The sequence below is a fragment of the Carassius gibelio genome, chromosome B17 (genome assembly GCF_023724105.1).
Source record: "Carassius gibelio isolate Cgi1373 ecotype wild population from Czech Republic chromosome B17, carGib1.2-hapl.c, whole genome shotgun sequence".
Classification (NCBI taxonomy): Eukaryota; Metazoa; Chordata; class Actinopteri; order Cypriniformes; family Cyprinidae; genus Carassius; species Carassius gibelio.
Genome location: NC_068412.1, coordinates 18,888,309 through 18,908,960, shown reverse-complemented (window position 1 = coordinate 18,908,960; position 20,652 = coordinate 18,888,309). Strand labels below are relative to the sequence as shown.

Sequence of the window (20,652 nt, the reverse complement as noted above, 5' to 3'; positions counted from 1 at the left end):
AGACAGCTCACGTCACACTAGCAGATGTCGGATATTCCGTGCAGGAAAAGTTAGAGCAGGTAGTTTGAAGGTTTTCGTGTAGGCTCTATCTACCGGGACAGCACGCGCTCACCGGCGCCGTCCACGACATTTAAATCCAGCCATCGTGTAAAGGTCCTCAGCGATCATCTCCTATGTTTGGAACAATTGTAGTGAAGATGACGAGTTTGAAGGCGTTCACCGAGCCGTTTGGTAAGTAAATCCGCTTGTTTGTACCTGGAGAATACATGCGCTTTATTACATGACATGAGGGGCAAAACGATGGACGTTTTTTTTTTTTTTTTTCTGGTTTGGTTTGGTTTTGTTCGAAAAATATGTGTGTGTGTGTGTGTGTGTGTGTGTGTGTGAGAGAGACATGGGTATGACACAGGTATTACAAGGAGAGGGTGATAACCCATGTCCCCATTTTTCAAAACGCTTATAAGCCATACAGAATTAGTTTTTTTGAGAAAGTTTCCTGTGAGGGTTAGGGTTAGGTGTAGGGTTGGTGTAGGGCAGGGATCCTCAAATCTGGCCCACAAGATCCATTTACCTGCAGAGTTTAGCTCTAACCATAATCAAACACACCTGAGCATCCTAATCAATGTCTTCAGGCTCATTAGAAAATCACAGGTACAGTAGGTGAGTTTGATCAAGGCTGGAGCTAAACTTCGTGGTGTAGGGCGATAGAATATCCAGTTTGTACAGTGTAAAAACCATTGCGCCTATGGGATGTCCCCACTTTTCATAAAAACAAACGTGTGTGTGTGTGTGTGTGTGTGTGTATATATATATATATATATATATATATATATATATATATATATATATATATATATATATGTATATATGTATGTGTGAATAATGAGGACATAACCCATGTCCCCATTTTTCAAAACGGTTATGAATCATACAGAATGAGTATTTTTTTTTTTTTTTTTTTTGAGAAAGTAAAAATGCACAAAGTTTCCTGTGAGGGTTAGGTTTAGGGGTAGGGTGGTGAAGGGCGATAGAATATACAGTTTGTACAGTATAAAAACCATTACGCCTATGGGATGTCTCCACTTTCCTCAAAAACAAACATGTGTGTGTTTGTAGGTTGAGTTGCATCAAATCAAGTAGACTTTCTCATGCTGTGGTGTAAAAGGATAAAAACCTTTTGGTTTTGCTCTGTTTTTATTTCAAAAGACTTGAGTTATTCTTCTGTAGAGGTGACAGGGTTTATACTGCAGTATTTGTGTGTTGCCTCTGTAAGTGTATGGGTGGCCATGCTGAAGAAGATCTGTGCAGAGGGTTTTGCCCTGCAGGATTATATTATGATGTGGTTTACATTTTATCTCTTCAAGTGCATCCCAAGCAAGCGGCTACATGCTCTCTGCATTCTCTGGCTGAGCAGAAACAGTCATGAATGGATTCAGGCCGCACAGGTTTGAATTCGTCTGCAGTACTGACCAGGGTTAAATGTGGCACATTGATCTGTCCATGAGCTTTAGTTTATAGCTGTACTCCTGTAAAAAAAAAAAAAAAAGAATCATGCTGGATTGTGAAAGTTTTTTCTTTTATTAGTATTGGGTATTTTTGCAGTGGGACAACATAACTTTCCATAGATAACATCAGCTCAAGGTGGCCTTTTCGGTTTGCTTACACAAGAGTGTTTCTTGTTTTTTTTTTCCCTGCCTGTACTTTCAGCAGTCATCATGAATGCAGTGAGAAGGCAACATCCTGTTTCAGTTGATGGTATTTCCTAGAAAATACCCTATATTTTGTTCTCATGCTTTCTTTTTCAAGGAGTGTTTAAGCGAACAAAAATTACTTCGTAATTCCTCTGAATTGTGCCTTTCATGTGAATTAGCCGTGGCATTAAACACAAACATTTCCGGCACAGCCAGAGGTTATGCTGCCTGGTGTGGGTGAGACTCACTGTGGTGATAACCACGCATGATCAGTCTTTCCCCTTACTAAACCTCGAGCAACAGAACAGACAATCCATTTTTCGTTCTTTGCTGAAAAAAAAAGATTGAATATAGTAGCACAACTAGCACATGACCTGCTTAAATGACTGCATGTCTATTTGTGGAAATGTCTCCACAAAATTAATCAGCTCTGATTGTGTTAAAGTGTAACAGAAGTACTGACACAACTTTTTTTCTGCATTGTGTGACTTACAGCTGATTGAAGCAGATTATTCTAAGTAATAAAATAAAACACATTAATGTACAAATCGTTCACATTAAGATCAATGTATTTTGATAATTTAGAAAATAGACAGGTTATTTTTTATTTAATGATGACTTTGGTTTAAAAAAAAAAACACTTTTCCATGACTGTACAAAGCTCATCAATATTTTTCAAGGCAAACACCATTCAATTTATGATTAGTCGTTTGTTGCTAAACAACTCACTGTATAATTCTAGCTTTGCATTAAGTATCGCAAGTTGGATCAGAGAATTATTGAAAAGTAAAGATATCTATATTTGAATCTGCCAGTAATGCCACTGAATTACTTGTGCTGTGTTGTCACGCACAAAACACACAGACACACACACACACACACACCTCACACTTCCTTCCTCTCACAGTCACTTAAGTCATTTTCATTGACAGTCCTCTCTATTTCTTTATGCTACTTGTTGGTTCCGTAATGGTATACAGCTTGAGAAGAGTGTGCCCTTAAAGTGCCTTCATTAGCAGAGGAGACTTTTGACAAATCAATTACAGGTGCCTTTTCTCTTTGAATCTTAGATGTTTAACTGATGGTTTAAACTCATGGATTTAACCTTTTCTTTAAAAAAATAATCATCACACTTCTCATCCTCTTCCTTTTCACGTATATCTCTATATTTATATGTATGCATTACTCTCACAAATCAGAAATAGGTCATTCTGTTTATTGGTTGACATGATGTAGTGTTTCACTTTTGGGGTTTTTTTTTCCAGGGAGAGTGGCTTCTGAACCGGTGGAGGACACTGACCCCAGCAGCTTCATTACAGATATGGTATGGTCTTTTTATTTTTCCTAAACATTGAGTTGGTTCATTTATAAGTTAAAGATGTACTTTACTCAGAAGAGATGTTGCAATGTTATGGATGGATGACGTTGGGTAATACCCACTGACACATCAATTGAATCATAAGTTGATGTTTAGTTTTGGTTTGTTATGACACAGTACATGAGTTGTAAACATTGTTGCCTTTCATATTATGATCAAACATAACAGATTATGTAGGTTAGACATGATTTTCATACATGATATGAAAGTAGCATTGAATGGGAGGAGCAGGTTTTGAAACTCACGCTCTTACGATGTTGTGGGACGCCCTCCCTTAAGTCTGAGAGGTTTGTTCCAGCATGTTCTCCGCTCATATTTCCACACATCTGAAAGTTTAATTTTCCTCGCTTCGCTACACTGTACACACCACCTCTCTTCAAATGTGTCCCAACATGTAAAAAGAGGAACAAAGGTGTATTGTTTTCCATGAGGTCTTGATTCCGATGTGTGTGATGTGATGTTTGACCTCTGGGGGTCTTTACTAATGTGTGTGTGTGCTCTTGTTTTTGTGACATATCAGGACACAACTCTGTATGATGACATGGGTATGACACAGGTATTACAAGGAGAGGGTGACTTATGAGGACATAACCCATGTCCCCATTTTTCAAAACACTTATAAATCATACAGAATTAGTTTTTTTGAGAAAGTAAAAATGCACAGTTTCCTGTGAGGGTTAGGGTTAGGTGTAGGGTTGGTGTAGGGCCACAGAATATACAGTTTGTACAGTGTAAAAACCATTACGCCTATGGGATGTCCCCACTTTTCACAAAAAAAAAAAGAAACGTGTGTGTGTGTGTGTTTCAGTCTCTGAGGTCACATTACCCCATTCAGGACAGTGATCCACGAGCTATCAGAGGTATTTCTATTTTTATTTACATTGTTGCTGCTTGTATTGGTAGTGATAAATGTGTAAAGTCATACAATGAATGATTATTTCCATATTTAATCAGTTCCGCTGATCTCAGGTAACAAGAGTGGTGACCTTTGGGTCAGCCTCCACAATTTCCATATAATCGTGCTCAACAGGACATGAAGACATAAAGTGTTAATTAAAGCTCATGGGGTTTATTCATAGAATCTCTGGTTCTCTACAGCTCCTGTAACCCTACAGCTCAGCTCTGTTTCCCCTGGATATTTGTCATCAGCGGTGGGCAGGATACGACAAGTGAGTCTTCCAATTTGCATCTTCCACTGGAAATGAGTTGGGTCTGATCACTTTTTTAACATTATTTGCGGGAGTCACGTACACATTTCTGACATCATCTTTATTTATAGATTCAGACCACTCACTGTGTGCTATACTGACTCTCAAGGAGTTGTATAGTGGACTGTATAAGAAATATGTGGTTTTCATATTAATGCCATAGCCCCCTGTGCATGTTTGACAAGTTAGGAATTTAATATTAACCATTAAGGAACCTTAACCTAAGTATTTTGCTGACATTTTATGAAGACCCTGAAGAGTCATACCAACTTGTGGGAAATGGGCATCCGATGTTCCCTTTAATGTATTTTTGTGCAATCTGTAATACTTAAGCCTTCTTTGTTAAATCTTTAACCTCAATAATACAATAATAACAAGAACCCTTTTTTGTTTTTTAATCACCAGCCTGTGGAAAATGACGGTAGTGAATTTATTCCATCATCATCTGTTTCATCAGGTATGTGTAAATATTAGAAAACTACCATTGTTACCATACACAACTGTATAAAGACATATTGGACACAATGTTATAAAATGGAGCAATATGGTATTAATACGTTGTACATTGCTTACAATAAATCTATACTTTTTTTAGCACATTCAGTTTTAGAATTAAACAGCGGAAATATATATATATATATATATATATATATATATATATATATATATATATATATATATATATATATATATATATATATATATATATATATATCAGTGTTAATACTTGGGTGAGTGAATCCACTAAATTGTTCCATGAGTCATAGCTTAGCAGGGTTGCCAACTTTTAAGTTCAGTTTGGAGTAAGAAGTGTGGAGGGGTCTGTTTCTTCATTATAAATATATTTGTACTTATAGATCCACAGAAGATATGCTGCCCATACATTTTGGTTAACATATTCTAATCTTTTATGTCAAATTCTTATATGTGACCCTGGACCACTAAAACAGTCATAAGGGTCATTTAAAAAACATCAACTCAAAAATTGGCCAAGATACAACTATTTGAAAATATGGAATCTAAGGGTGTAAAAACCCCAAAACATTAAGAAAATCGTCTTTAAAGTTGTCCAAATGAAGTACTTGATGTTTTGATATATTTAAGGTAGGAAAGGTACAAAAAATCTTCATGAAGCATGATTTTTACGTAATATCCTAATGATTTTTGGCATAAAAGAAAATTTTGACCCATGCAATGCATTTTTGGCTATTGTTGCAAATATACCTGTGCTACTTATGACTGGTTTTGTTCTCCAGGGTCACATATTAGAAACTAAATTCACCAATAGGTGGCAGAAAGTTACTGTCATGAAATGAATAATTCCTTGAATCATTTAATTTGTTAAAAAGGACTGATTCATTCGGGAACAAAACAAGTGACTGATGTCTTTATGAACAGGTCATTTAATAATTTGCTTATCCTGGTCTGATGTTGTGTAACTATATTCTAAATATAAAAACAAGAACTTATACAGACAGACATCACATCAGTAACAGGGTGAGAAAATGGAGAATGGTGTGAGAGCATGAAAACAGTGTGAGTTGTGTGAGGGTTGGATATGACTGACAGTGATCACAACATCTGACAAGCCAGTTAAAAAATAGACCTGTGCATTAAAGGGATAGTTCACCCAGATAGCAAAATTATGTATTTAATAACTTACCCTCATGTTGTTTCAAACCCGTTTATCTTTGGAACACAGTTTAAGATATTTTAGATTTAGTCCGAGAGCTCTCAGTCCCTCCATTGAAGCTGTGTGTACGGTATACTGTCCATGTCCAGAAACGAGTCAAGAACCATTTCTGTCAGACGCGTCCGATTCGAGAACCGAGGAGTTGATGATACTGCGCATGTGTGATTCAGCGTGAAGCAAACCGACACACAGAGTGTCTGAACTGAACTGATTATTTTGTTGATTGATTCTGAACTGATTCTGTGCTAGTCTTATGAGCGCGGGTAAACCGAAGGCTTGAATCAAGGGCAATCATCGCAAATGACGCCATTACAAAGGAGAATTATTAACCAGGATGTTGCTGGGAAGTTTGCTATTTTGTTTGATCCATGCCAGCTAAGGGAAATCAAACACTGTCTCTATTAAAAATCCCTGTCCGTGGATAAATGCATCTATTCAGAGCTGTAGAAGTAAACATTGGAAAATAGAGCGCTTATGGAAAACAACTAAACTTGAAGTTCACAGGCTTTATCTTAGAGGGGGGGTGAAATGCTATTTCATGCATACTGAGTTTTTTACACTGTTAAAGAGTTGGATTCCCATGCTAAACATGGACAAAGTTTCAAAAATTAAGTTGTACGTTTGAAGGAGTATTTCTGTTCCAAAAATACTACTTCCGGTTTGTCACAAGTTTCTGAAAGTTTTTTTAGAGTATGGCTCTGTGTGACGTTAGATGGAGCAGAATTTCCTTATATGGGTCCTGAGGTCACGTCTGCCGGAAGAGTGCATGCTCCCGTATAGCAGAGCAATGAGAGGCTGATCACAGACAATCACTGATCAGAGCGAGAGCGTCGTGAAATGTCACAAAAGGAGTGTGTTTTTGGTTACCAGGGCAAGACAACCCTGCACAGATTACCAAAAGAGAAACAGCATTAAGGGACCAGTGGATGGAGTTTATTTTTATAGAGCATCAACAGAGTTGTGCAAGTGTTTGTTCCCTGCATTTCGAAGATGCTTGTTTTACAAACAAGGCCCAGTTTGACAACGGATTTGCGTATCGTTTATTTTTTAAGGATGATGCAATCCCAACGAAAAAGGGTCACGATCGTGTGTTGGAACCGCAGGCGTTGAGTAAAACTGCTTAAAATATCTCTGCCTCCTTGTTAGTGCGTCCGCCTCCCATGCTGGAGACCCGGGTTCGAGCCCCGCTCGGAGTGAGTCGTTGCTGCTGCTGCTCTCGTTCAGTTTCAGCCTCGGGATCTGATTCTGGATCATAAATAAACGGCTGAATCTGACTGTAACCCATGGTTTGTTTTGGATGATGGTGTTTCCCTCACGGTAATGTCACAGCTTCCACATGCTCTCAACGCAAAAGCCTACTGGCGCTCGTGATTCTTTAGCTCCGCCCACACGTCACACCTCCAGCCGGTCGTGTTTTTCCGGGAAAAATCGGCACAGACTATCTTTCTCTTATGAATATAATAAAACTAAAGACTTTTTGGAGTTATGAAGGATGCAGTACTACTCTATAGGTACTCAAGATTAACAGGATATTGAGTGAAAACGAGCATTTCATCCCCCCTTTAGGGAATTAACTGCTTCTCTAAATGAACTCCTGAAAAGTGCCAGAACTACCTACTTCTCTCAGCTAATATCCTCTAATAAGAAAAACCCAAAATTCTTGTTTGATACCATTAATTATATTGTTTCGCCATCTGTTTCTCCAATTGCGGTGCACTCTCTGCCAAAAAGTAATGTATTCCTTGACTTCTTTGTTGAGAAAATTAAGGATATCAGAGCTAGCATTTTACCTCATCCTGCACACAAGGCTTGCACTTTTTCTCTTTCCCATCCACGTTTCTCCTTTAAACTAGTGAGATTACATGATGTTACCACTCTGCTAGATAAGTTGAAGCCCTCTTATGGCCATAGTGATGTTCTCCCGACTTCGCTGTTTAAGCAGGTTTTTGATAGTATTGGCCCCTGTGTTGTAGAAATGATCAATACTTCTCTTTTAACTGGTGTGGTTCCTGACTTTTTTTAAACATGCTATTGTTGAACCTGTTCTTAAAAAGCCCAGTTTAGACCCATTGCAACCCATAAATTATAGGCCTATATCAAAACTCCCTTTCATGGCTAAGATTCTAGAGAAAGTGGTAGCAGAGCAGCTTACTACTTTCTTAGAGATAAATGATATTTTTGACAAATATCAGTCAGGGTTTCGTAAAAAACATTCTGCGGAAACTGCACTGGTGAAAGTTTCAAGTGATATTTTGATGTCAGCTGATTCTGGGAAGCATACAGTGTTAGTTTTACTGGACCTTACATCTGCCTTTGACACTATTGATCACAATATTATGCTTAATAAGCTTCAGGATCTATTAGGGATATCTAGATCAGTTTTAAAATGGTTCTCATCTTACCTTACCGGTAGAAGTTTTAGGGTTTTTATAAATCAGATCATGTCAGATACTGTAGGTTTGTGGAGTGGTGTTCCTCAGGGTTCTGTCCTGGGACCGATTCTTTTCCTTCTGTATATACTTCCTCTAGGAAAGATAATTAGGCAGTTTCTGGATGTCACTTATCACTTGTATGCAGATGACATTCAGTTATACTGTTATACTGTATAAGATCAAGAAGTGGCTAAATTATAACTTTTTAAAACTGAACTCAGCCAAGACTGAAACCTTAATCATTGCCCCTGAGCAGAGCAACCCTCAGATAAAACAACCTATCGGTGCCTTAGGTTTGTCTGTTCAGCCGAGTCTCAGGAGCTTAGGTGTTGTTTTTGATGCTGCCATGTCTCGAAGCAACTTATTAAAAACTGTTTCTTTCAATTAAGGAACATTTCTAAGATAAGAGCCTTGGTGTCAAAGGCCAAGTTGGAGATGATCATTCATGCTTTTATTTCTTCTCGTTTAGACTATTGTAACAGTCTTTGTATTTGCCTTAATAAGAAGGATCTTTGTCGTCTCCAGACTGTCCAAAATTCTGCTGCTAGGCTTTTAACCCACACGAGTAAAAGGGCACATATTACTCTTATTTTAGCTTCCCTTCATTGGCTACCAGTGAAATTTAGAATGCACTTTAAAATTTGGGTTCTAACTTTTAGAGCCTTACAAGGACATCTCTGACCCGATACAGCTGCGTACGTCCTCACGTAGTCTGAGATCTACAGGCCAGAGATTTTTAGTTGCCCCCCTTACACATTTTAAAACTAGAGGGGACCGTTCGTTTCAAGTTGTGGCACCTCGGTTGTGGAACGCTTTGCCTCCTTCCATACGCTGCTTGGATTTTGTGGAAAATTTTAAAACCCAGTTGAAAATTCTTCTTTTTAAAGAGGCTTTTAACTAGACTGTAGGGTGGCCTTATGTGTACTTCTGTTTATTTTTGATTATGTGCTGGAATGTATTTGTAAGTGTTGTGTATTCTACCTATTGTTGTGAAGCACTTGGTAATTTTTATCTGTGAAATGTGCTATACAAATACATTTTACTTACTTACTTACATTACGTCGAGCGCAAAAGAACCGGTGAACCGTTTTCTTCAACCGGTTTATTGAATCGAACTGTCCCGAAGAAACTACTGGTGATCTGAAAACCGATGCAACCGGTTCTTGACTCGTGAACGAGTCAGTCTATTGTTCGTTATCTGGCTCGGCTCGGTGTTCATCTTCAGTTCTCTCTTCACAGCAGTTCAGTCAGTGTACTGTTTGAGTAAATAAATTACTCCGGGACATTGGTTTGTTTGAACTCAGAGGGAGTGTCAGCCCAAAAAAAAAGTTAACAGCTTAAGTAATTTGTGGATTAATGCGTATTTAGAGATGCGAACCGTTTAAAACGATTCAGTTCAATATGGTGAACTGAATGATTCGTTCACTAACCGGATATCCAGACTGCTTTGTTTTGAACTCTCTCTCACAACAGACACAGAAGAGAAGACAATGCTGAATAAAGTGGTTGTTTTTGCTATTTTTGGACCAAAATGTATTTTCGATGCTTCAAAAAATTCTAACCGACCATCTGATGTCACATGGACTACTTTGATGATGTTTTTCTTACCTTTCTGGACAAGGACAGTATACCGTACACACAGCTTCAATGGAGGGACTGAGAGCTCTCGGTATAAATCTAAAATATCTTAAACTGTGTTCCGAAGATAAACGGAGATCTTACGGGTTTGGAACAACATGAGGGTAAGTTATTAATTACATAATTTTGCTATCTGGGTGAACTAACCCTTTAAGTGATGCAGTGTAAAGAGCAACAAGTCAGGTTGGACAGAAGGCTGTTTAATTGTTACGTGATCTTTCCCAATCATTCTCTAGTTCTTCTCCCGGCCTTTAAGAAGCATGTGTAAATTGGGTTTTGGAGTGCTATTGTTACTGTAAGCATGAATTTTGTAGATATCCCAACTTAATGCACTTTATGCGATGTCTGCTTTTCTTTCCCCACTCTGTAGACTTCGGTAAAGAACATAAGGCTTGTAAGGAGTGTTTATGTTCTGCTCCTCCACCCAAAATCAGTGACCTGATGAATGACGAAGACCTTCTGTACACTCTAAGACTGAAGCTCGATCCGACTCACTGCACTGTCAAAAACTGGAAGAACTTTGCAAGCCGCTGGGGAATGAGCTACGACGAACTCACACTTCTAGAGCAGCGCACACACGGTCCCACCTACCAAAGTCCCACTCAAGAGTTCCTCCTGCGCTACAACCAGAAACCTGTCACGGAGCTCACCGCACTCTGTCAGCTTTACCAGCGCATCGATGTGCTTCGATTGCTCCAGAGATGGATGGAGAACGACTGGCCCTCGCGCTGGCAGCAGGCCCATTAGCTGGTACTTAACAATAACTGGACCTCAAAGGAGAAACGTGTTGCTAGAAACTGAAATTCATGACTGCAGGGATGGACAGCAGGTCAGAACACACATTACTGAATGGGTGGTACAAGGTTATACACTGGACGTAGTTTATTTTTTGGTAACCGTTGGCTGGTTTCATCACTCCATATGTAACCATCTGGTTAGCTGTATTAGCTATGTAGTAAAATCAACAAATATATGCAGTAGCACCCCAGCACTTCAGTAGAAAATTGAAAGACCGCTCAGGTGTGATTACTCATTTTCAGATTCTGTCTGGAAATTCTCTGTGATTCCGGTCATACAGAATTTTATTTATTTTAATACAAACAGTCATCTGCTGGCGGTGTGCCAGTGTTGGTGGTCTTATGAAGTGTCCTTTAATTAGTAACATGTACTATAATGAGTCATTGTTCTCAATATCTAAATGAGTTTAAAGACAACTTTTCACCTTTTTTCTTGCCTGCTTTCTAGTAATAAGGTCATTCTAGAATGAATCACACAAAAACTGCATCTCCTTTCAGTGTATAAAAACTGAATCTCCTTCTATGTTTTACATGAATTTGAGCATATAAAACATTGTGATATATATCAAATTCCCATTGCACTGCTCACTGAGCACTTGAATTTAGTATCATGTTTGGTATGAATGGCACTTATTTTTTTATTTTTATCATGAGACTTTTAGAAAGATTTAGCATGTCTCTTAGAAAGGAGTGGTAAAATAGCAGTTTAACTGCAGAGAACAGTGGATCTGGATGTTGACTGGACTTTATTGAAAACATTAGTTTTAAAAATGCAGTGTGGCTGTTTCAAAATGTTTGCTCTAATGTAAATTACAATGCAGGTAGTAGGATAGAATGTGACAATATTACCTCTTCTAAACAAGACTTTAAAAAGTGTTTGGTTTTTGTGCCATGTACTCTACCTAGCTTTTTATTTCCTGTGTCTAAAAATGAAAGCCTGTTTATGTGCATCAGGGGTTCTCTGTTTAAAAATAAAACTTTTATATGCACAGTATCTGAATATTTGTTATACCTACCATTATAGTGTAAATACAAAGTATTTTTAATCTGCAATATATTATGAACTACTGGCATCACTTGAATGATAAAATTTTAAATGCAATAATCACATCATAAACTTTATTGAATTCTTTAGAAACATTTGTGAGATTCTTGTGAGATTGAGATTTGTTTTCAAGAAACACAGAAAGACACACAATACTTAATAGATGTAAAAAAAAAAGTGGACATTTTTTTTTTTTTTTTTTTTTTGCAATACTGACAAATATAAAGATGTACATAACTGGAATGGAAATACGTATAAACAAAAGACTATATATTAGATATTATTACAAAAAAAAGTGACAAATAAGACAGAATTAAAGATATTTAAAATATATAAAGATATTACAAAGCATATTTTCCTTCATTTTCTTGTCAATGTTTTTAAGAAGATACAGTCATTGCACATTTAAAGAGAACTTTATACAATTATATTTGTAACTGAATATAAAAATATGTACCTCTGTCAAATTCTATAATTCTCCTCAATACTCTTCCGATTTTAAAAGTAAACAGCTGGAGTTGATCTTTTTTTATTTTTTTACATATTATTTTACATATGCTCTTTGCAGTGGGTGTGGAAGTACACTAACAAGGGTCTTGGGTTTTATTTAAGGTTCAATCTGTTGGCAAACCAAGCATGTTGTTCAAGCTGAGGGCAATCTTGGCGTCATCTTCATTGCTAGTTGTATCAATTACTGGGTAGTCCTTATCAGCATCAGGCTTTGTGACTTTAAATGTTCCTCTACTCACTTTTGTAGGGCTGCTTGGTTCTGAATCTGTGCTTGTAGTACGCGCATTAGACAATCTCAGCCTTTCCCGGATATCTACACTAGCTGTCTGTCCATTGATCCCAACAGACGGAGAAATAGCTTTAAGATTTGTCTTGACTGAGGAGACAGAGGTAACTGCGCCATTAGTTGTTTTTGTAGGATCAGTACTGAGGTCAACCGCTCCATTGAGTTTTTGTAAGATACTGTCAATGTTGCTGTCAGGTAGTCGGTGAGACTTGAACAATGGTATATTTTGGGGGAGTTTCATTTCTGCAGTGGTACCATCTACTTCTGGTGCTTTAATGTTAAAATCCACATCCTTTGGTTCAGCAGATTTTCTCCATTTGAAGGGCCATTTTACCTTAAGCTTGGAGCCGTCAGCTTCAGCGTTAATACCTGGATCATCGACATCAACCCCAGCATTTGGGAGACTCACGTCAACATCAGGAGTACCAACCCCAGGTGCAGATAAGTTCAGATCTGGTCCACTTACATCAGCAGCAATGTCAACATCAGGAGATTTGACTTTTGGACTGGACAGGTTAAACTTTTTCATGGTTGGGAATTTCAACTTTCCTTTGGGAGCATTGATGTCAACATCTGCTGTGGGGACATCAACATCAACCCCAGCTTTTGGTAGACTCACATCAAGATTAGGAGTACCAACCTCAGGCGCAGATAGGTTCAGGTCTGGTCCATTTACATCAGCAGCAATGTCAACATCAGGAGATTTGGCTTTTGGACCAGACAGATTAAACTTTTTGAGTGTTGGGAATTTAAACTTTCCTTTAGGAGCATTGATGTCAACATCTGCTGTGGGTACATCTACATCAACTCCAGCTTTTGGAAGACTCACATCAAGGTCAGGAGTACCAACCTCAGGCGAAGATAGGTTAAGGTCTGGTCCATTTACATCAGCAGCAATGTCAACATCAGGAGATTTGACGTTTGGACCAGACAGGTTAAACTTTTTGAGTGTTGGGAATTTCAGCTTTCCTTTGGGAGCATTGATGTCAACATCTGCTTTGGGAAGGTTTATATCAGCATCTGGCACTTTGACATCCGCATTAACTGTTGGAGCTGAGAGGCTGAGATCAGGAGCTTCTGTATCAAAGTCAATCTCTGGTGTCTTCACTTTTGGACCGGAAAGGTCAGCTTTTGGTTTCTTAAACGTAATCATTTTGAGCTTACCAGATGGAGTATCTAAGTCTGGGGATTTAAAATCTACATTGGGAACACTGACCTCAGCTTTTGGTAAAGATGCATTTACATTAGGCACACTGACCTCAGCTTTGGGAAGATTTAAGTCAACACTAGGTGAATTTAATTCTCCTTTGAGTTTGGGAACTGCGCGATCTAGATCTGCATTAGCATCCAGCTTAGGCCCAGTCAAATTCATTTTTGGCAAATTTAAATGTGGCATTTTATATTTTCCAGAACAGTCAACATCTGGGACTTTAAGGGTACCATCAGGTCCTTCAAGCTCTGCTTTAGGCAAGTCTAGGTCTACATCTGGCGTGGAGAGATTGAGATTTTGAGACTTTAGATTTCCCCCAATGTTTGCACTTGGAGCATTTAAGTCGGCTTTTGGTAAACCAAGGTCTAAAGAAGGAGCAGAAATGTCACCTTTAACTTTAGGTGTTGAAACACTAAGATTAGGTGCTTTAACATCTACATTAGGTCCTTTGAGTTCTGCTGTGGGCAAGTTTACATCACCATCAGGTGCATCTAGTTTTGGTGTTTTAACCCGGGGTCCAGAAAGACCAAATTTAGGCATCTTAAAGTGAGGTACCTTGGCTTTGCTAGAGGGGGCATCAATGTAAATGTCTGGGGCTTCAAGGTCTACATTTGGACTTTTGACATTAGCATTGGGCAAGTTCAGATCCAGATCTGGAGCATTAAGTTTGCCATCAACTTTGGGTGCTGAAAGACTGAAATCTGGATCTTTCAGGTCTAAGTCTGGTCCATGGAGATCTGCCTTTGCATTGAGATCTACATCTGGACCTTTCATTTTTGGCCCAGATAGATTTATTTTAGGCAATTTAACATGGGGTTTCTTTAACTTTGCAGATGGAGCTTCTATGCCAATATCTGGTGCCGTCACATCAGCAGCTGGAGTTTTAATGTCTACATTTGGAGCAGAGAGATTGAGGTTTGGTGCCTTGACATCTAGATTTGGTCCTTCCAGTTCAGCTTTTGGCAGATTAATATCTATCCCAGGAGCTGACATGTCCAAGTCTGGTGCATGTGTCCCTGCATTTATATCTGGAGTTTTCAGCTTTGATTTATGTAAGTTTAGCTTTGGCATTTTAAAAGTTGAGAACTTGTGCTTTGCAGTCGGAGCATTAATGTCTGGTGCTTTTACATCAACATCAGTGCACGGTAAATTGACATTTCCTTTTGGGATGCTGATATCTCCATCTATCTTTGGTGCAGAGAGACTTAAATCAGGTGTTGAGACACTGGCATCTAAGCCAGCCTCTGGTGTTTTAACCTTCTTGCCAAATGTGTGTTTCTTAAATTTTGGCCGCTTTGTTTTCCCAGAGGGAGCAATTATATCAACATCAGGAGTTTGAATATCTACATCTGGAGCTTCAAGGTTGGCTCTTGGCAGATCAATGTCAACATTTGGTGCATTGATATCTGCATTTACCTTTGAAGCAGAAAGATTTGCATCAACACTCGCCTGTGGAACTTTCATTTTTGTAGTTTTAGCTTTCTTGAATTTAGGAAATTTTATCTTGCCAGAAGGGGCTTCGATATTAGCTTTTGGTGTTTCGATGTCCAGGTTAGGACTACTGAATTCAGCTTTTGGTGAGGTCATGTCTAATTCAGGGGTCCCAATTTCTCCATTAATCTTTGGGGCTGACAGATTTAGATCAGGGGTTTTTAGGTCCGCATTTACGTTTTGGGTGGTTAGATTCACATCACCATCAACCTTTGGTTTTTTACTATGTATACTGAAGGTGGGCATTTTAAACTTAGGTGTTTTAGTATTCAGTTCAGGTTTGTCCACATTAACAGAAACATCTGGGGTGTTAAGTGCAGGGGTAGAGACACTGACATCAGGTGCTTCGAATGTACCATCCAAACCTGCTCCTTCGAGATTTGGTGCAGACAAGCCAAACGTTGGCTTTTTGAACCCTGGGCTGCTGAAGTTAGGTGTGGCATGCTTTAGCCCAATCTGTGGCATTTCTGTATTTACTGTTGGCGTTGAGATGCCACCCTTAAGGCTTGGGGCATTTATCTGTCCATTTAGCCCATTAACCTGAACACCTGGTGCTCGAAGTCCTGGCTCACTGTTCAGTCGAAGATCACCTAGAGACTAAAGAGGAAGATGAGATGAAGTCATGATGAGACTCAATTATTCTCTATTTTTGCTTTTTCTTTAGTTCTCAAGGTTGCTTACCAGTCCTGCTTTCAGATCTTTTGCCGTCTTTAGTTCAAGGTTCTTGTCATAGGGCTCGAGTATTCTGATCAATTTTAGCACTTCATCTTTACTGAGGTGATCCAGATGAACGGTTGCAGCAACAAGCTGATCTTCTGCAAAGGACAAAAAGAGAAAATAAGGTACGTTACAGAATCTATTACTATCATTACGTATGCTTGTTGTATGATTGAGGCAGCATATAGGATACATTTAAGTTCTTTACCTTCCTTCAGGCTGATTGCTGGATTTGTGATTCCTGAGATGTCAACCCCTCCTTTTTCTTTGTCCTCCAAAGTTAAAGACTCTGAGAGGGCATGAATCTTTGTTTCTCCATTCTGCACATGAACAAGGTGACTTACTACCATACATTAGGGTTTTGTTTGTAATCTCATAAATACATAATATTATTTGCAAAAGTAAAAATTATATGTTATGCCATGGCAAAGATGTAATCAGAGGTATAATGAATGTGTGAAATGCAAGGTGTTGTAAACTATTGTTAACCATGTTGAAACTTTCAGCAGACTTTACCATTGAGTCAGACACGCCCTTCTGATTGGCTAAACAAATCTGACTATGCCTGTCGGGTGTTAGGAATATTTTTTGTGTGCAACTCTGTTAAAAATGTTAAAAAATTACCAGAATCTTTAAATTGTTATTTTGGTGAGAGGGTACCTACCATCATGTCTTCACTTCTGACATGTCATGAATACCAGTTTTCAGGAGGTCTGCCAAAACAAAAAGCAACAAGACTTGAAGTAATCTTTATCATTACATTTTAGAACTCTATTCTGTATTATATTTTCATCTAAAAAAGTAGGCTACATTTAAAATTTCCAAGGAAGATGACTGACCTAAAGCCATTCAACAAAACATTGCATTTTAGTATTTTTAGGAACATACAATGGAAGTACAATGACTAATTGTAATTTGAATGTAAGGCCAGTTTTAGACCTGCTCATGTTTCAAGCAATCGTCATATCATCTTTACTCCATAAAATAAGTGCATGGGTGTGCGGTTACTTCCTTGCTTCCTTTTCAGCTTCTTCCCACTCTCTTTGAGACTCTTGTTACATCTATATTGCATCATTTTAGTAGTATTGTATTGTATTTGCTTGGTAATAAAGCAAATCTAAGCACCACTGTTACATGTTTTTAAAAATGAATAAATTGATAGAATTACTATTTTTAATCAAATCAGTAAATAATACGTAAAAATAACAAATATTGAATGTAAGAACAGAAAAGGGAAGTGGCAAGGAAAAGTCAGGAAACGACTCCAGTTTTTCAAAGACAGATGTAATCGGTTGTAATGCAGTTAATCACATTCACCAGATCTCGTAGTGAGAATGTGTTTGTTAAAAAGTGAAGTAAATAAAATAGCAGGATACTAATTGCAGGAACCATGCACACAGTATGCAAATTACAGCCTCTACATGCCCAATTTTTCAGATTTGAGATTATTAAAAAACCTTCTAGTTTAACTCAAAATAAAATGCTTTTTAACTTGGTATTCTGTCATTGTAACAGATTGTGTATGTGTGGTTTGTGTCAGGAATGTTTTAGGAATGGATGGACTGCGGAGAATGAGGCGAACCAGTTTGTTCAGATGAAAGAAAGATGAGGAGATAAATACAAGATCACTCTGTATATCTCTTGGCTTTTTAACCCTCTATATATGTCTTCCATTTTTGTTCTGTGTGTTCTCTCTAAAGCACATTATTTAGACTGCGATTAGAAGGCTCAGATTGTCTTGACAATAAAGTTAAGTTTTCCCCGTCAAGATCAGAACAATAGAATTACTCTGCTCAGTAAAGCATTAAGTTTAATCAGCAGTGGGAATCATCTAATGTTTCAGTTTTACCCACAATCACAACAGTTTCCCAAAGACTTGCATCATCATCTGATGCTAACAAAGAAAAAACATCACTGCTTTCAAAAGTCATATCGTAAGTTATTCCTCATATTTATAATGTGAACATGATGCATGAAAATTTCAGCTCATCAAAACGTTTTCAATTTACAACTAGTATTAATCACTGAAACCTCAATAGACTCACATTTACAACAACAAAGCGAACATCAAACACAAATATTAAACCAGATATTAAAGGAGCTGTTTCAATGATTTGACATGACAAACCTCTATATTCTACAAGTTAGTGAATTTATCAGTTCCCATTAGATGAGGCAGGATGATAATTTGCACTATGATGTTGTTTCCGATTCTGTGTGATTTATTTAAGCACTAGTCAGAGTGAGTCACTTACCCAATGTGGTTAATGTGAGTGTATCTGTAGCCGTTGATGCTGACACCTCTAAACTCCAGGTGGATATGACTATCATTCTCTCTGTCATGGGGTTTCTGTCAGATAAATACATGTGGAGCCACCAAACAGGTTCTGCAGCAACAGCATGACAACCAACCACACACACACACACACACACACACACAACACACACCGAAACTACAGACACAGAGAGTAGTTTAAAAGTGCCTATACATTTACATGTTACAAGTTACAAGTTAAATGCTTTTTTTTATATATTTTATTTGGATTATGATGTGTTTTTTTATTTGTATGTTTTCTACGTCACAGAGAGCTTCAGTTCAGAATTGCCAAAGCAACAGCGATTTGATCAGTCAGTCCCAAAAACGTTCATTTGTTGGTTTCCACATTATAAAGCGGTCATATTTAAGCTATGCTGAGCTAATTGAGCTCGTTTCTAGTCAAGCATGTGGCCAAATATTTAATATTTGTGGGGAGCAAAGTTGTAATTTTGTGGGAGCCATGATTTTTCCTTAAAAACATCTTATGAGAAAAACTAAAGGGTGTCTTTTTTGTTTTGTTTGCAAGGGTTTGGCCTTACAGTCTTGTGCCACACACCCTTAAGTTTTTTCTGAAACCCATATGAATGCATAGCGCTACAGTAGTGTTTCTCAATGTGGGCATTCAGTGTTCTTGCGGGGTGTTTTTCACAAAATTCTGTTCTTTTAAATGAAAAATAAATACAAAATACTGAAATAAAGGTTTAATAAGCACAGTTTAATATGAATAAATACGAAGGAAATGCTGTAACTTTTCCATTTTTAAATGATTATTCACAGTAGTATGTTAATTTTCTGCACTCTTGAATGTTTCTGTGTGTGCGATCTGTATGTTATTTGCGAGCTTGTGTGTTGTGTGTGTGCATGCTTGTGTAGGAAGTTGTGGCCTAGTGGTTAGAGAGTATGACTCCTTACCCTAGGGTCGTGGGTTCGAATCTTGGGCCGGCGATAACACGACTTATATGCTCTTGAGCAAGGCACTGAACCCCCAACTGCTCCCCGGGTACCGCAGCATAAATGGCTGCCCACTGCTCTGGGTGTGTGTGTGTTCACTGCTCTGTGTGTGTGCACTTTGGATGGGTTAAATGCAGAGCACGAATTCTGAGTATGGGTCCCCATACTTGGCTAAATGTCACGTCACTTTGTTTAAAAACATGAATTCATCCAAGAAATGTCTGAGTATCCACAATGCACCAACAAACAAGCTTGAGATATAATCAAAATCATCAACAAGGATAGAAACTCTGAAAAATGTATGTTATTGTTCTTATTTTCAAATCATTTATTTAAAAAATGTATTATTTTTCGTCAATTTAATGGGCCCTTGAATTAATTTCTTAAAAAAGTAATGACCCCATACATTTCAATGCTACTGTTAATATAATATATAATAATATAATAACAGTCCTCATTATATACACAAAACAATAATCAACTTCAAAAGTCTGTGAAGACAATTAGACTGTTTTATTTGATGGGTGGCGGTGAGGGACCTGAATAATAGGTAGTGGGGGTGCTGGCCAAAAAAGGGGGAGAACGACTGCACTACAGAAAGCTTTCAGCTGGTTGTGTTTTAATAGTTTAAGTAGAGGGATAGTTCACCCAGAAATATGAAATCTGACCTTATTCTATGTATCAAGAAGATACTGTGTTTTGAAAAAAAAAATATTTGCACCTGAGTGACTTTCATTGTACTGCCAAAAAAGTAGATTCTTCGGAATATATTCTTTTGTGTTCCACACAAAGTCACACAGGTTTGGGACGACATGAGTGTGAGAAACATTTTAGGTAAATGATCCCTTTAATGTTAATTCAACACCCACAAATGTATTTCAGAAGTCCTTGTTCATATTTCTCAGCACTACTGAGGCATATTCAGTTAAATTAACCACCAAACGTCCAACAGGAAACTGCTGTCTGGCTGAACAATACTGAAAGTTTGAGTCTATCATGAAGTCATTAAGGTGTAAATGTAAGGTGTTAATTTGTTGTTCTGTAATGATTTGCCATTCTGGTATACAATAAAGACATTACTGTAAGAGTTTTTTTTATTATTATTATTAACTGTAGTGCAGTCACATTTCTTAGTAAAAAGTAATACTATCACCCAGCTTGGAACCTTAAGCTCTTGGCAGCAGTAATGGAGCACTTAGCCAATATTTATGGCAGAAAATAGTTTCTATGAATTGTTACAGTTACAAGAAGAGACTGTCAATGCAAATGAGTAACCACTCACCTTCAC

At 37.9% G+C, this 20,652-nt stretch overlaps 2 protein-coding genes across 3 annotated transcripts; one reads left to right on the top strand and one right to left on the bottom strand.

The window, feature by feature from the left end:
• edaradd (EDAR-associated death domain) lies at positions 1-11,831 on the top strand. 2 transcript variants are annotated; one of them, XM_052580953.1, is made up of 6 exons: positions 1-231; positions 2,957-3,015; positions 3,878-3,929; positions 4,168-4,238; positions 4,683-4,734; positions 10,411-11,831. In XM_052580953.1, the coding sequence occupies exons 1-6, from the start codon at positions 174-176 to the stop codon at positions 10,785-10,787; spliced, it is 669 nt and encodes a 222-aa protein (XP_052436913.1). In that variant the 5' UTR covers positions 1-173; the 3' UTR covers positions 10,788-11,831. The 2 variants fall into 2 exon arrangements, with proteins under 2 accessions (XP_052436913.1, XP_052436914.1); XM_052580954.1 differs by lacking the exon at positions 1-231 and adding an exon at positions 1,520-2,737.
• Positions 11,832-11,950: 119 nt separating this feature from the next.
• Positions 11,951-18,675, bottom strand: si:ch211-125o16.4 (neuroblast differentiation-associated protein AHNAK). The gene is made up of 5 exons (XM_052580952.1): positions 18,352-18,675; positions 16,761-16,809; positions 16,305-16,416; positions 16,061-16,194; positions 11,951-15,976 (listed from the first exon to the last, which is right to left on the bottom strand). Exons 2-5 carry the CDS (start codon positions 16,764-16,766, stop codon positions 12,497-12,499), a joined length of 3,732 nt encoding a protein of 1,243 aa, XP_052436912.1. The 5' UTR covers positions 16,767-16,809; positions 18,352-18,675; the 3' UTR covers positions 11,951-12,496.
• Positions 18,676-20,652: the final 1,977 nt, after the last annotated feature.

Excerpts from the sequence above, each read along its gene's own strand:
- edaradd (XM_052580953.1), top strand. The coding sequence starts at position 174 with ATGTTTGGAACAATTGTAGTGAAGATGACGAGTTTGAAGGCGTTCACC. Across the intron at positions 3,016-3,877 it reads GCAGCTTCATTACAGATATG|TCTCTGAGGTCACATTACCC; the intron begins GTATGGTCTTTT and ends TGTGTGTTTCAG. Across the intron at positions 3,930-4,167 it reads TGATCCACGAGCTATCAGAG|CTCCTGTAACCCTACAGCTC; the intron begins GTATTTCTATTT and ends GGTTCTCTACAG.
- si:ch211-125o16.4 (XM_052580952.1), bottom strand. Across the intron at positions 16,195-16,304 it reads AGCAATCAGCCTGAAGGAAG|AAGATCAGCTTGTTGCTGCA; the intron begins GTAAAGAACTTA and ends TGTCCTTTGCAG. Across the intron at positions 15,977-16,060 it reads AAGATCTGAAAGCAGGACTG|TCTCTAGGTGATCTTCGACT; the intron begins GTAAGCAACCTT and ends CTTCCTCTTTAG.